Source organism: Gymnodraco acuticeps, unplaced genomic scaffold, assembly GCF_902827175.1.
Source record: "Gymnodraco acuticeps unplaced genomic scaffold, fGymAcu1.1, whole genome shotgun sequence".
Lineage (NCBI taxonomy): Eukaryota > Metazoa > Chordata > Actinopteri > Perciformes > Bathydraconidae > Gymnodraco > Gymnodraco acuticeps.
The window spans coordinates 132,989-148,117 of NW_022992284.1; the positions used below are offsets into that span (position 1 = coordinate 132,989).

The 15,129-nt window shown below is 41.5% G+C and overlaps 2 protein-coding genes across 10 annotated transcripts in view; both read right to left on the bottom strand.

Moving 5' to 3' along the window:
* Window positions 1-9,705, bottom strand: part of LOC117540713 (ERC protein 2-like) — a 113,610-nt gene extending 103,905 nt beyond the window's left edge. For 4 of the 8 annotated variants that reach the window (XR_004568201.1, XM_034207506.1, XM_034207501.1 and 1 more), the window contains exons 1-4: window positions 9,518-9,705; window positions 6,065-7,207; window positions 1,474-1,500; window positions 589-1,338 (exon numbers count right to left, since the gene is read on the bottom strand). Coding sequence is in view for 7 of the 8 variants with exons in the window: in XM_034207506.1 (XP_034063397.1) it covers window positions 589-1,338; window positions 1,474-1,500; window positions 6,065-6,928 (1,641 nt within the window). In the remaining variant the exon portion in view is untranslated. Of the gene's footprint in view, window positions 1-588; window positions 1,339-1,473; window positions 1,501-6,064; window positions 7,208-9,118; window positions 9,460-9,517 lie in introns of those variants that run through there. The other 4 variants (XM_034207505.1, XM_034207504.1, XM_034207503.1 and 1 more) reach the window with 4 other exon arrangements.
* A 1,395-nt stretch (window positions 9,706-11,100) lies between these two features.
* tlr9 (toll-like receptor 9) lies at window positions 11,101-15,020 on the bottom strand. Of its 2 annotated transcripts, none has more exons than XM_034207489.1 (3): window positions 14,949-15,020; window positions 11,719-14,670; window positions 11,101-11,603 (listed from the first exon to the last, which is right to left on the bottom strand). In XM_034207489.1, the coding sequence occupies exons 1-3, from the start codon at window positions 14,949-14,951 to the stop codon at window positions 11,397-11,399; spliced, it is 3,162 nt and encodes a 1,053-aa protein (XP_034063380.1). In that variant the 5' UTR covers window positions 14,952-15,020; the 3' UTR covers window positions 11,101-11,396. The 2 variants fall into 2 exon arrangements, with proteins under 2 accessions (XP_034063380.1, XP_034063381.1); XM_034207490.1 differs by having other exon boundaries at window positions 11,719-11,800; window positions 14,949-15,004.
* Window positions 15,021-15,129: the final 109 nt, after the last annotated feature.

Sequence of the window (15,129 nt, forward strand, 5' to 3'; positions counted from 1 at the left end):
GCTGAACCCAGGCTTAGAGCTCTCTCTCGTATGTTAATCTGGCCGATTGATAAGACCTGCTGAGCTGCTTTCTGCTTCCCCTCTCTACATAATACAGACACTTTCACAGGTGCTCACACACAAACACATATTCATTCAAAATGCAATAATGTCATTTGCACAGCCAATTGCCAAAATTCATTAATCTCATTCATTAATCTCATCAACAGATAAGCAAATGTATAAACACATAAAACAAATAAGTCACATAAAAGTATATAATTTGATTATTAATAAAGTATATCACAAAATATGTTCATTAAAAATAAAATAGTATTTGAAATGTTTTAATGTTTAACCCTAACCTTAACCCTTAAACATGAGAAAAATGAAAGTCATTATAAACATTTCCACAACCATTCTGTCACAAGTCATAGCAATTGTTTTGGATTGTCAAAACAGATAACCCTGATTGTGTATTAGAAATGTGAAATATCTAAACACTTCCAATGATTTTGAAGTGAAGGGTTAATAACAAATGTTGATCAGCCCTACTGTTTAAAAACTGTAAAGGGCCAAAACCCTCCCCCCTGCAGCACTCATACATACCTCTCTCACATGCATGTTCTCCATCTGCGCCTCCGCCTCCTGTGCCGCCATGGTGATGATGCCTGTCCGCTGTCCCCGGACCCAGTGTCCCTGACCTTGACCCTGAAGCATCTCCAGCAGCTTCTGGATGCTCTCGTCCCGGGCACCCAGCGTCTGTTTCTGAGAATCGATTCTCATCTCCATCTCTTCCATGGTCTTTCTCAGCAGGAAAAGCTCCTTGGCCTGCCGCTCGTGCTCCGACTGCATCCCGAAGTAATTCTCGTCCGATGGATCCAGCGGAGGAGATGAGGAGGAGAGGCCGCCACACCCAGGCACCTGGCAGGGGCTACACGGCTGGAGTGAACTAGAGCAGGGCGCTGCCACCGGACCCTGGCTAGGAGTGTAGAAGGACTGGTTTGGGCTGATTCTTGGCCCGGGGCGGAGGGTGTTGGCAGGGCTGATTTTCTGCGCAGTGACCGCAGTGTTACAGCCAAAACCAGGGCTGTGAAGGATGACGTCAGCTTCCTGTTGCCTCGGATTGTAGGTGTTCGACGGGCTGACTCTCGGGCTGTTCCTCGGCGCAGGACTGTGCAGGTTGCTGGAACTTTGTCTGGGGCTGTGGCCGGGGCTGAGCCCGCCTCGGTGGTCCTGGTCTGTGTGTTCTCGATAAGAGCTAGAGTTCCCCTGCTGCCGCTGTTGCTGCAAGCGACTGTTCATCTCCCTGTGAGCCCTCAGCTCCTCCTGAAGCTCCTGGACCGTCAACGGAAGCTGCTACAAAGAAAGAGAAAGGTTAAGCGCCCATTCTTTCAAAAGTACATAAACATTCCAAATAAACAGGCACAAATTAAACGTTACTAAACACATGACATTCACACACAGATATATGGTGGGGTGCATAAAACAGACCTTGTTTCTTCGGATATCCCCAGGCTGCTACATTGAAATGAGACAAAAAACATGCAAATGTGTAAAGCCACAATATAATGCACAAAGCAAATACTATCTATCATACATTTTAACCTATAACTTGGATTACTTTGAGCTGTTAGTTACATGTTTGTGCCGCTAGGGGGCAACAATTCCCTTTAAACCATAGGGAGGAAAATGACTGAGCAAAAATGACTTTAGTTTGCAAGAGGTGAGGGGGAGAAGATAGGATTAGGATCATGGTGTCACTTTCGATAAAACATAAATGCCACCCAACAATATCTTATATAATCAATTGATAAATAAACTGACATATCAATAATTAATCAAGAATACAATTACAACATTTGCAAACCAGTGGGCAAACTGGTTATTTGGAATAATCAAGAGTTTGGTCATTAATAAACAATTGATCTTTGCCTTGAATTACTTTTTAGGGGTTGGGACACAATATGTGTGAGTTTGTAAAGATGGACTGAAGAGGTTTGGATGCAATAACTGATTGATTGAACGCAGCTGCGTGTCTTCTCACTGGCCATAAAAAGAGTGATCACCCCAATTCTGGCCTCATTGCACTGGCTTCCAATTCGGTTCCGAATTGATTTTAAACTCCTTTTATTTGTTTTCAAAGCCCTTAATGGGCTGGATACGGCTTATATAGTCGAACTCCTCCATCGCTACACCCCAGCCAGAGCTTTAAGGTCGGCTGACCAGCTGCTGCTGGTAGTGCCCAAGACCAGGCTCAAAACCTGAGGGCACGAGCCTTCGCAGCAGCTGGCCCCAGGCTCTGGAACACTCTGCCCCTCCATGTGATGTCGGCCCAGACCCTAGGAGTTTTTAAATTGACACTAAAGACTCACTTCTTCTCCCTGGCCTTCTAGTCAGAGCGGAGCACGACTCCTGACATTTCCCTGTGTTCGATTTTTATATTTGCTGTAGTTTATTGTCTTCTGTTTTGCTATCGCAGTAAAGTGTTTTTATTGCATGTACAGCACTTTGGCTCGACCAAAACTCGTTTTTAAAATGTGCTATATAAATAAAACTTGATTTGATTTGATTTGAAAATACGTTTATAAATTGAACAATGAACTATCTAAAGTAAACTAAGTGACACAAAAGGGCCCTGATAGTGTGTTGCTGGGGATAATACAGTTAACTCAACATTCCCACTTTAGCTGCATTTTTCAGTGCAAAATGTTACAACATAAAATATTCCTATTTACATCCACAGCTCACAGCTTTACTGACTGGTAAATGGAAATTCATCATGTGCTTGAAACCATGTACACAGGGTATTATTCATAGTAGACTGAAAAGGTTAAGAAAAGGCTGTAAGGGAGAAACCAAAGGAAAGAGAAACACACAGTATCTTATTCTCAAAATAGTATGGTAAAGATTCATTTATGCAAACTTTCAACTGAATTTAAATTACTAATCTGTACGGTGAGTAGATATAATAAATGTTATCTTCAAATATTCATTCTCCTCTTTCTTGAGTCCAGAAGGTGTGGAACGCCAAGGACGAAGTTGAGGTGATGGAGGCAGGCGAGGGTGAACATGGATAATCAATGCAACAAGCTAGCACTGAATATCAAGTCTCAGTGGGTGGAAGATCCTCCACACACACACACACACACACACACACACACACACACACACACACACACACACACACACACACACACACACACACACACACACACACACACACACACACACACACACACACACACACACACACACACACACACACACTCACAGCCAAAACAGTAGACACAAATACATATGTGCAAGTATATGCACAAGCATACACAGGCATGCTCAAAACCAATACACAAAACAAGCAGATGGTTAGGGGACATCTCTGGCCATGGCAGCTGAGCTGAGATGAAAGGTGACATTCCTTATGCTAATTATAAAGTTCTCTTGTCAGACAGAACTTTTCCCAGAGTGTCTCCAAGGGCAACACACAGGGAAGAAGGAGAAGAGAAAAAGAAAGACATGGGGGATAAGGGTGGTAAGGGATATGTTAAATACATCATATTGTTAGAATAACATTATCTGTATGATGTTTTTGAGACAGTGAGTAATAGTATGTGTTATAATGATTATTGTTAATTTTCTATAAAAAGCACTAGCTTTCAGCAAACTGACTTACTTGGCAACAGCAACAAAACAGCTTGATGACAACTGATATTCGACACATTATGTACAAATCCCATATTCTATTGACATGTATACAGACTATTTGCACTACTTTTTATTATTTGTGTATTTCATTATATATGTTGCATTGTTGGAGGAGCTCAGGTCAGAATAATTTCATTGCCATTTCTACACTGTAGCTTTGTGCATATGACAATAAAACCTTTGAATCTTGAATTTTGAATCATGGCCAGGTGAATTTCACTTTGATTTTAGTATGACTTTAATTAATCCTGTTATACAAGGTAGATAGACAGATGGTCTGAAATATTGTGCTGTTAATTCGTAAAGGGTTTTTACGACAGTTAAGATGCATAAACTACTACAGGCTTTATTTGGACAGGAACACATTTAATAACTTGTGAATTGTTTCTATCACTTATTGTTTATGGGATTTGTCTAATGGGGACTTTTCCTGTTACTCAATATTGTTAAATGGCGTATATGATGCCAGCTTTGGTCCCATGAACACATTAACTAATGTTGCCCCATTGTAGAATATAACACTCTCTACCCCTATGCTGTTATTCTCTTAAGTTTACATAAGGGTTACGTGAATATAACGAAGATGAACGAAGACAAAGTTGAAGGTAAACCAAAATTCAAAAGAAGCGAGTGTGGGAGAGACCAATGAGCCAACACTTGAGAAAAGTAATACACTTGTTGAATGGGTCTGTCGCCTGAAGTAGACAAACACATCCATCTATCACTGACAAGGCCAAAAGCCTGCAGAGATGGGTAACAGCGACTATACTGATCCATTTAAAGGCCTCTGACATGAGAAGCTCAACATATATAATATCTTTATACCGTTCTGAAGTTTGTGGGTGGTAAAAGTGGTGTTGTGTGTGTTTTTTTGTGTACCTGAATGTCAGTTTATTTGGCTGTGCATATAACTGCCTATTAAAGGAAGGAACAACAAGTAGTAATTGCAGATCATCATGAAATGTAAGCATACATTTCTGCTTGTTAAGGAAGCATTTTGAGAAACATGTATCAGCTGCAACTCTATGGAGCTAGCTACACAGCAATGTCTACATTCCTGAAGTAACAAAGTTTTCTGCATTGATTTTAAACTTTTTTTATGTTAAGTAAAAGTGTATGCGTGTGTGGTTGGGTGTGTCAGCGTCCTCACACTGTATGACAATGTGAGAAGAAGAAGCTATTAATATATATGCAGAGATGGCTCCTTGGTTACGAGAGGGAGGAGTCAGGTGGAAAAGTACAGATTAGATGAAAGTGTGTGCATGCTTATGAGAGAGGGATGGAATAGGATTCAACAGAAACTACACAGGTTGCTGATTGCAAAAGAGGATCAAATGTATCCACCTCTGTAAAGTATCTTTGAGCACCTGACAAAGCACTTGATAAATAACATTTATTATTATTATTAGTATTTATTATTATTATTATTATTATTATTATCTAGTCTCTCAGAAGTAGCACCTTCCCACCAGTAAGTGACATATTATATTAAGTGAAGAACCAGAAGAAAGACGGGCTATGAAGAAGGAATGGATCTACAGTAGCTATGCAGGCAGACAGACGGATGGATAATGCCTCAGACTGAGTGGGAAGGACTCGGGGGAGAGGTGGCACAAGACAGACTGGTCACTATCCCTTGGAGTAGCTGTGAGATTTTTGTAGGATCTGACTAACTCTGCTGAATGGCTGTCACTAGGGCACGTTCCCATGGAAACACAGAGAGCACTGAGCCTGGCAAACATCTTTACAAATGAAGTGCAAATAATCCTTTCTACGCAACCTTGAAGATTCAAACAAAAGTTATGATGCTCAAGGTGCAATGTGCAGAAGAGGTGTCAACACACAACGTCTGACTGTGATGAGTTGCAGACCAAGCAAACAAGACTTTTGTTTCAAATGCACTCTTTGAAAATGATGGCCTTCTGTAAATAAGGACTTGATGACGTCAAAGTAACTTACGGCCCGTCCACACAGCGGCGTGCGTTGAAGCTTGCCGGCGGGCGTGTCTGAAACTCGACCAACAACCAATCACATGAATCTCCCGCCCCTGACACACAAGCAGCGGTTTGATTGGCTAAAGCTTGTACTGGCATATGATTAGATTGGCTGACGCTTCTGCCGAGGCGTCAAAAGTTGAACATTGCTCAACTTTTGCCTCGAGCCACGCCAGCAAAGCTCCGCGTCGCCCCATTCAAAGTGAATGGTGAAGCTTTCAACGCACGCCGCTGTGTGGACGGGCCGTTACTGATGAATATGGGAGTTGTTGAGCATTTGAAGCAGTAGGACGACATAAAGATGAAATTGCTAACGTTTTGTTCAAAATCTATTTAACTCAAAGTGGAAATTATATATTTTTTAAAACAAACTTCCATTTTCTCACCTGTAAATCCTCTTGGTTAGTCCTGTAGTGGTCCTTCAGAACCGAGCCCCTCATTCCTTCCTCCCGCCTTACCCCCTTGTCTCTCTTCACATCTGGGCTCCAGAAGTTGACATTGTTCATGCTTGGACCCGTCCCACCATCCCTCCCAACATCCAGCTCTCTCCTCAGGTTGTCATTCTCGCTCTGCAGCTCCCTCAGCTGAGACTGGAAATCAATCAAAGGAACCTCTCCCCGTCCCGTGGGTTCCGATGCCTGCGGATGTCTTCCAGACTGGCGCCGCAGACTGGAAGTCCTCGCAGGATGCAAGCTTTGCTCTCCGTAGGGGTCTGACGGGTGATGGATCCCAGAGGAGGTGATGTTGGGGGTGCTGCCCATGGCTGTTGTTCGGTTAGTGTAGGAGGAGCGGCTGGTGCTCCTGCCCAGCGTCATGGTGCCTTTGGGGTACCCAACGGAGGGTTCCAACGAATCTCTCTCATAGGGGTAAATGGTGCCTGAAGTGGCATAGGCAGCACTCAAAGACTGGATGTTCTCCATAGACAGGGTTTTACCGCCTGGAGCTGTCGCTGAACCACGAGTTGTTCCTTTGTCTGTTGCTGTGCCAGGTTTGATCTTCGGACCTGGCTTCGTCAAGCTTCCTTGACCTGCAGGTAATTTAGACGCTGGTGCAGGCCCACCCCCTGACACCGAGCCTGGTTCTAGCCCAGATCGCGAGCCTGTTGCTGAGATGGCAGCCTGTTTGCCTTTCCCCTGTTTGTTGGATCTTGAAAAGCGTGAATGTGATGTGCCGCCATCAGTTTGCGCGCTGCTCTTTGGGGCAGCCAACAGTTTGCTCTGCGCGGGCCTGGCTCTAATGTTTATAGGCATTTTTTATATGGCAAAAGTGGACTTCTAAAAAGAAACTGCTATGGTTGAGAATAATTGCATGTCCCTCTATGGAACCAGCTGGATTAACAAGGTTTAAAATAAAGGCCCCCCCCTCGGCCTCTCAGTTTTCACCTGTCCATCCCTGATTGTTTAGGGCTTGAGGCTGAGTCTTATTTAGTCCTATTAGACGGAAATGGCAGTGATTGTTGGTTAAAGGGCTCCCAGACACACAGGTCAGAGGTCTCGTGGTTTCAGCTACAGTGCAGAACATCATGGATTCTAGATAGAATGAGAGGGACACAATCATAAAACATCACAAGTAGTATCACCAAATGATTCTCAAGGCAGGTTATTGTTTTTTATATATTGCCAACATAAGACGACATTTCCTACTGATTCAAAAAGAAAATGTCACTTAAGCAATATAAACATGTTTTACTTAAACCTTCTGAACACCCACACAGCTGTTTTTAGTTAATCTTAGACTTCTACTCAGGACTGTGTTGGTATATAGACTGTAATGGGTTAACATATATGTCAAATACAGTCCAAAATGTATAATTTTCATTGGTAGATGGTAATATTTCGACCTAATACATTCTAATCAAATCTCTTTCCCACCTTCAACCACATTAACTTAAAAAACACCTACGCGAGTGGTCAGAGTCCTAAACAAGTATTTTAAGCTGTTGCAAATGTGGTACAAACACTAACACTTAAACAAAAACGTTGTTAAAATAAAAAAAGAACACAAAATGAGTCCTATTTAAATAATTTGAACAATAATAAGATTAAGCAAACAAGCCTACAAATATGACGAACAATGCCCATGACTCGTGGTTGAACAAAAAAATACTTTAAATAAAGAGTACCAAGTATTACAAAGTACCAACTACCAAGTATTACAATTACATTCTTGATCTAGTGCCATGTTTTCCATCCCTCTGGGAACCCACAGTCCTACTTTTTCCATCTCTCCCTGCTCATGTGAGGACAATCAATGAAATTGACTACAAATCGCTGCCAACGCTAATCAAATATTCAAAAGATGGGCAAAATGCTGGGCTAAGCTATACATTCAAGACCATGAGTCCAGGAGCAGGGTAACATGTATTTTAGTCTTACTATGCACCCTGTAATCCTCTCTGATGGGAGTGATTCTGAGGACAGGAACACAATGTCTGTTTAATCACCAGGCTATAGATTAATGTAAAGGACACCTTGCACAGCCACATTCCCACAGTAGATGGTGAAAGAAAAAATAAGGGTGAGGGACCAGCTTGACCATTTCAGCACCACGGACAGCACTCAACCCATCTTCATTCTGCCTGCACAGATCTCAAGGAAACAGGGACACAATAGTATCATTGGCAATGGGCAGTGCAGGCTGCCATCCCTTTCGTCAATTTGCAAAACTCATTGACAGACTGGGCCCTGAAGACATACCGGTTCTTTTGAGATGCGATTACAACGACAAAGGGAGGAGCATTAAAATCAGGTTAAATTAAAGTAGCCTATAGGACTATGGCCATTTTAGAATACAATCAGGCTACAGATTATTATACTATGTGTTGGAATCATACACAATGTTGGATTATTTGAGGCAAAAAAACATGAAATAAAACAAATGTGTAAAAAATATCCCCAGGAAATCAATGTAAACACAACGCAGACCATGATACACCAGATATTGGGGACTGTCTGCAAAAACAGAGGCAAATCCAAATCATAATCCCTCCTCTAATCCAAGAGGATTGGGTGCTTTGAGTCTCTGCACAGGATGCAAATGAGAGATTGGTTAAATCTGCTTGTCAATCATAACATAGCTGTCAATCCGTTATCCATCATTGTTTGAGACAATGAATGTAGTCCTTTTATGATTTTTTGTGTACAATAATTGTGACTAAACATAACAAAATAACAATGATCACGATTATTAAATCATATAAAATAAACGTTTAAACACGTATAAACAACCACACACGGTAACTTGTCACTATTGAAGCTTTGTCTACAGATATCATTTGCATTAAAATGGAGGTCAGCATAACTGGTCAGTTTCGAAGGGCACGCGGCAAGTTTAAGCAGCTGTGTCCAACGTTGTTTGACCACACTGAACTGACAAATACAAAAATGACTGATGAAAAAAAGTAGAAAACGTCTCACTTCGCCTCATGCCTCTGCACTTACTTGTGAGTTGGCAGCCAGCTGTTGCCGCGAAGAGAAAACTCGAGTCGGCACCCAAACTGCAAAAGCGTAACTCGGTAGTTTGCATTTGAACATGTGCCCCTCTCATACAACTCAACAAGCGCCAAACCGAAGATACAGTATGAAGTAGACTGCACTATCCTTCACGGGTGGCATGAGCGCGGTGCATGCAGTTGTGCACAGTCGCCCGAATAACTCCACGACCACGGCATGAAGGATTAGTTTCTTGCTCATATGCACACGGCTACATGACTTCGAGCTAGAACCTTACATAATAATTAATCTGTCACACACATTGAAGCACAGTTTCATTTGTGTAAATACTGTTGTCCCATGATGCCACTGAGTCCAAGTGTGCACGAAACGTGTTCTCGATCTTACCGGACAGGCACCTCTCCATCACCGTGAAGTCTTAACCGTATCCTGTCCGACCTCGGCACAGGCTCCATGATCTCATCGGCTCAGCTCCATCATGACCTGTCCTGCCATCGGGTCCGCGTGGGCGCGCTCTCCCAAGCTGGCGCGTGCGCGACCTACGCGGAGTAGTGGGGCCGTGAGCAGCAATAAAGGGAGGTTTTATTTTTTCATACACCTACACAAGCATCAGTTGGGCATTGAACAGCATTTGCAATGTCTAACATACACTCACCAAAAAATGGTTTACATTGAATTGCATTCCATTTTTTTCAAGGCAAGCAATTCCCTGTCAGCCATGAGCCATCAATAATTTGGCATAGCCGGGTGTTTGTTTATAAGAGAGACAACCAAACTATGTTTAAATTACACCACCTGATTAGAGAAAGCCACAAATAGTTTTGGATTAAATATGTTGACCTTTGGCAGGGCCTGTCATTACTATTCGAGGAGGTTACATGGGGCCTATCTGTTCAGTTCACTTTACATTTATTCAAGTATTTTTTGTTAGGTTTCTCTTTCAAAAAATAATATGCTACGTGTCTAATGGAATTCCCAGGCCACGAGGTTAAAAATGAAACTGGAATTCGAAAAAGAAATGTTAAATATGTGTACAATTCAACAAGTACAAACACAGTACTCCATGTTGCTGAATCGATTTGTTCCTTTAATATGTTGCTGGCACTTAACCCTTGTATGGTATTCGGGTCTGTGGGACCCGTTTTCATTATTTAGCTAAAGAAAAATGATATGATAAATTATTTTTTCAAACCCACACTCAATGGCCATTGGCTCATTTTCTGTGAAGAACATATTTTCAATGACTGCACCCTTCGCCAGTTTGGTTCCTTATCACAACTGATCAAGATGGCCAAAATATTCTCTGCTCAGAGGGCCTTGCAAATGATTCTGGAAGAGAGAGAACCATTTGATGATGATGTAGAGTAAGAGGAAGAGGTTTCAGAATGTGAGGATCTAATTTCTGAGAATTCTGAGTCTGACAGTGACTTTGAAGAGATTGAGCATCAGCTAGTTGCAAAAAAAAAGACGAGCCACAGGACCAGCGGTCAGCAGGCAAAAAAACGAGTAGCACTTGAATTCATGAATGTGATCAAACAAATGTAAAAGGGAAAATATTAACCATATATGCTGTTTATATTGCTTGTAATTGAGATTAAATAAACATCTGTTGAGTGTTTTAACATAAAATAGTTTGATTGTGCTTAATTCAAGCCCAAAAAGGCAGCGGGTCTACCAGACCCACGAACACTGGCTGAGTAACACAAATATCAACACCACACAAGGGTTGAGTGCAAAGGTTTTCCTCTTACATTTCTTGAATAATACCAGGTGCCATGTCTTACTTTAAATGGGTACAACAGATTCCGTTGTTAGTCATCTGTGAAATGTTAGATGTAATCCTTAGTTTCACTTCCTGCCAAAATCTAACCAAAGGGAAGAGAGATTTTGTAATATGGGGCTTGGGGCGTTTGTTATACACATACATTACATGACTCCTTTGTAATACTTGTGAAATCAAGCTACTAAAATTAAATCAGTTGAAGTTTATTTGCATGTTTATTTGCATGTCTAACTTGGCACCCACAATAGCAACATGTCCCTTCTTGGCCAAAGCATTCTAAAGACAAATAAAGAATCAATTAACAATTTTGTTAGATAAAACAACAAAACACAATTTTGAGAAGTAAAATATTTACACTGTAGAAGAGTGGTTATATATATGAATAGCAAGATTTAAAAAAAAAAATCAAGTATTGGGAAGATTATTGACAAAGAGCAGAGGACTTTTTCACTAAAGTGTCCTCTATCAGAATATAAAAGAAAGTCATATAAAACTTTCACTCATGTTGTTATCATAGAATTTGAGGTTATCTGATGACAGTGCCATTCTCATTCGGTTCCAGAAAAGTGGTTGGGCCCGTGGGTTCCTCGGCCATGACAACACAGAATCTTTGCACAACCGTTTTCTCAGCTGAAGGTACTTCAGTTTGGGAAACATCTCATCCAACAGGACCAGTATAGCTGCATCCACCTAAAAGAGGTAAAGTAAGACATCATTGAGTGTTGAGAAAACACGGCAACAGGTTAAACGGGATAAGATTCTCACCCACAAGATACATATACAAATAAAAGTTAAATATATTAACCTTCTCGTCCAGAAGCCGCTGCTGAACCATGAAGAAAGCCTGGCGAATCACACCGTTCACCGTTTCACCACCAGTGGCTCCACTAGATAGCACAAACACTGTCTTGACACTGCTGTTGACAGCATTATAAAGATTGTCAATACATGAAAGTCCAGGAATCCAGTCCCTCTCTTCCAAACAGAGACAAAAATTCCTGTGACCGGAGATCTCCAGATTGACGGTTAACTCATTGTAGACCCAATCGCTCACAGCCTTGTTCCTGGTGTCAAACACCACAAAAGCATCATACTGATAACGTGAATTACTTCCAGCAAGTTGGGAGTAGCCCTTATGTCCTGCCCAAAGTACTTGTAGGCAATACCACAGGTCCCAGCCATAGAGATGCTTCAGTAGGGGCAGAACAGTGAAGGTCACAGCCAAAAAGGAACAGACGAGGAAGGCTAAGCCACCGTATATGTCCTGGCAGGAACGTTGGTCAATGGACAGCACACTCGCGCCCTGTTGGGACTCTGGGTAACCACATTGTATATATGTGGTGAGATAAGGAATCTGTACCGCAGTAGTACGCAAGAAATCTGTAAACGAAGATGTATCACAGTCACATTTAAATGGGTTGGCATGCAGGGTGAGTATCTGACGGGCACTGACATTTTTAAAGGGGGGAGGGAGAAATTGATGGTTCAACGCTTTGATCTGATTGTGGCTGAGATACAGGTATTTCAGGGATTCCGCAACACTGAAGAAATCATCAGGAATAAAGTTTAGATAATTGTGACTGAGGTCCAAGAGGGTAAAATCTGCTCCGAAATCTATTACTTTATTAGGCAATAAAGTTATGAAGTTATGACTGAGGTTCAGGTGAGATAAATTGCTCAGCGCTGTGATGTTTTCCCATGGGAAATTGTTCAGCTTGTTTTTGCTGATGCTTAGTTCCTCTAAGCTTTGTGGGAGGTTGCAAAGCACTACTGCTGAAATTGACTTCAGCTCATTATTAGAGATGTCAAGGTAGGTGAGGTTTATCAGGTTGTGAAAGAAACTAGTGTACTTGTCGTTATCGTAATCCCACATAATGTCCAGGTGATTTCCATAAAAGTAGAGGTAGTTTAAAGAGCTGCTGTTCAGCCATGGATCTATACGCATCCCAATGCCATTGTTTGCCAGACTTAGAGCTTCCAACTTTGTCAGACTTTGAAGGAATCCAAAATGGTGGCCCATCCCCTTCATTTGGAAGTGAAATTCATTGTTACTAACGTCTAATACCTTTAGAGTGTTTTTAAGCTCACTGAACGTATCGTTGTAGTATAAGTCAAGTCTATTGAATGACAAATTAAGAAAAACTAATTTCTTCATGTTATCAAACAGACCGCCCTTCAATGCCTGGCTCATGTAATTGAAGGAAAGGTCCAAACAAACAGCATTTTCCATGCCTACAAATACTGTTTTGTAAATAGACAGAATGTTATTTTGAGACAGGTCAATCCATAATTTGCCGTGGCAGAGGGTATCTTTAAAGTCTGAGAGGAATTTAATTTGTCTCACATTGTGCTCCAACAATTCGCCACGGTTTGTCTGGCTCGATTCCCAGGTATTGCTTCCAGATGTGGATTTGTGATCTGATAGCATAAGGCCTTGGTCAGGAAAATTACGTGTGTACAAGTTCTGTGCCACAATTCTAGATGATGAACATGAGCAGCAAGGAAGAAAATTAATGAGGTTTTGGGAAAGGTCAATTTTGATGAGTGAGGGTAACTGTTTTAGAGAGGTAATGGGTAGGGAAGTATTGATGAAGTTCATTCTCATTTCTAGTACCTTTAGATTTTGAAGCTTGGACACAACACTAACGCTTTCATTGGAAAACGTATGGAAAAAGTTACCACTCAGAAGAATATATTGTAGAGCAGACATATTGCAAATATATGGGGAGAGGATCAATTCCGGAAATATCATCAGTGGTTCATAGTTATAGATAAGGCTGATCCAAGTGAGGCCCTTCAGCTCTTTAAAGAAGGTGCCATTACGTATAGCATATGCCAGGAGGTTGTCGGAGAGGTCCAACCTCTCCAATTTCTTCAAAGATTGGAAAAGCCCCACTGGAAAGGTTTTCAGTGAGTTTCCTCTCAAGCTTAGGAAGTTGATTGAGCTGTTCTCAGCATAGAGTGAGTTGTTATTTAGGAGTAGAGGGTTATTGTCTGGGCAGGGAAAGCAGGGCCTGGCTGCATGGTCACAACGCTGGCAATTCCACTCTAAAGTCAAACTCTTGAGGTTAGTCAGGTTTGCAAACGCTCCATCTAAGACCTCTGTAATTGCATTCTCTCTTAAATCCAGAAGCTCCAGTGAGGGTGGCAACTCTAAAGGGATAGCTGTAAAATTGTTATACCCCAAGGTTAGGTTTTTTAGCTCAGAGAGTTGTCTGAAAACACTCTTGCTGATGTAGTAGGGTTGGCCACAAGGATTTGCATAATAACAGTTCTTGCTGAGGTAGAGCACTTGCAGGTGTGGAGTGTGTAATGGCTCTGCAATGTTGAAGATGCAATTATTCTGTAGGTCAAGAACCATCAGGTTTTGGGGTAACTGGGGAATAGAGGTGAGGCTGTTTCCTGACAGATACAGATATTTAAGCTTCAATAGCTTCGTCAGGGCATCATTGTTGATCTCCATTTTGCACAATTGTTTCGGTCTCGGTTGATCTGGTCGACAATTCCCCATTATTTTCAAGGTGTCAAGGTTTGGGAGGTTTAAAAAATCATTTTGCCCCACTTTCCGTATCTTAGTTCGACTTAAATTGAGTGACACAACGTTGGGAGACTTAATAAAGTGGAAAGACTCGATTGTTCTGTCACAGCAGTCCACTGCGGTGCCATTAATATCAGAGTCACATGGTAAAAAGGTGGTATTTATGGTCCTCGCCAATGGAAGAAGTTGAAAAATGATGAAGATATTTTTCAACATAGCCTGTAAAAAGAATTAATGTTTTTACTCGTTTGTTTATGTGTTACAATAGTCTGGGCAATTCTCTTGTGCACAATATCAAGCATATTCACAACATTTCCATTGAGATCACCCTTACTCTGTACTAAAGCATACAATTGTTAAGATAATCCCTTTCGTTTAGTTAAGCCTGACCAATGAGCCATTTCTGTCCATTTAACGTAACAAAAGAGTAGCTATATCATCTTCTTAAAGTAGAATGTAGTGCAATTAGATAGCAGAATACAAATAGTTTTACTTACCATGACAGGTATAGCATGAAGCTTAGCATTCACATCGGCAGCCAGATGAAGCGATGTTTGGTGGAGAGAGAAGATAGAAAACGGATCCAAAAGCAGCTGCAGTGCTAGGAAACTGGATCCATGTATGCAGAAGTGAGAGCTTGTGGTCTTATACACACGACAATGGGAAACAAACCATGTG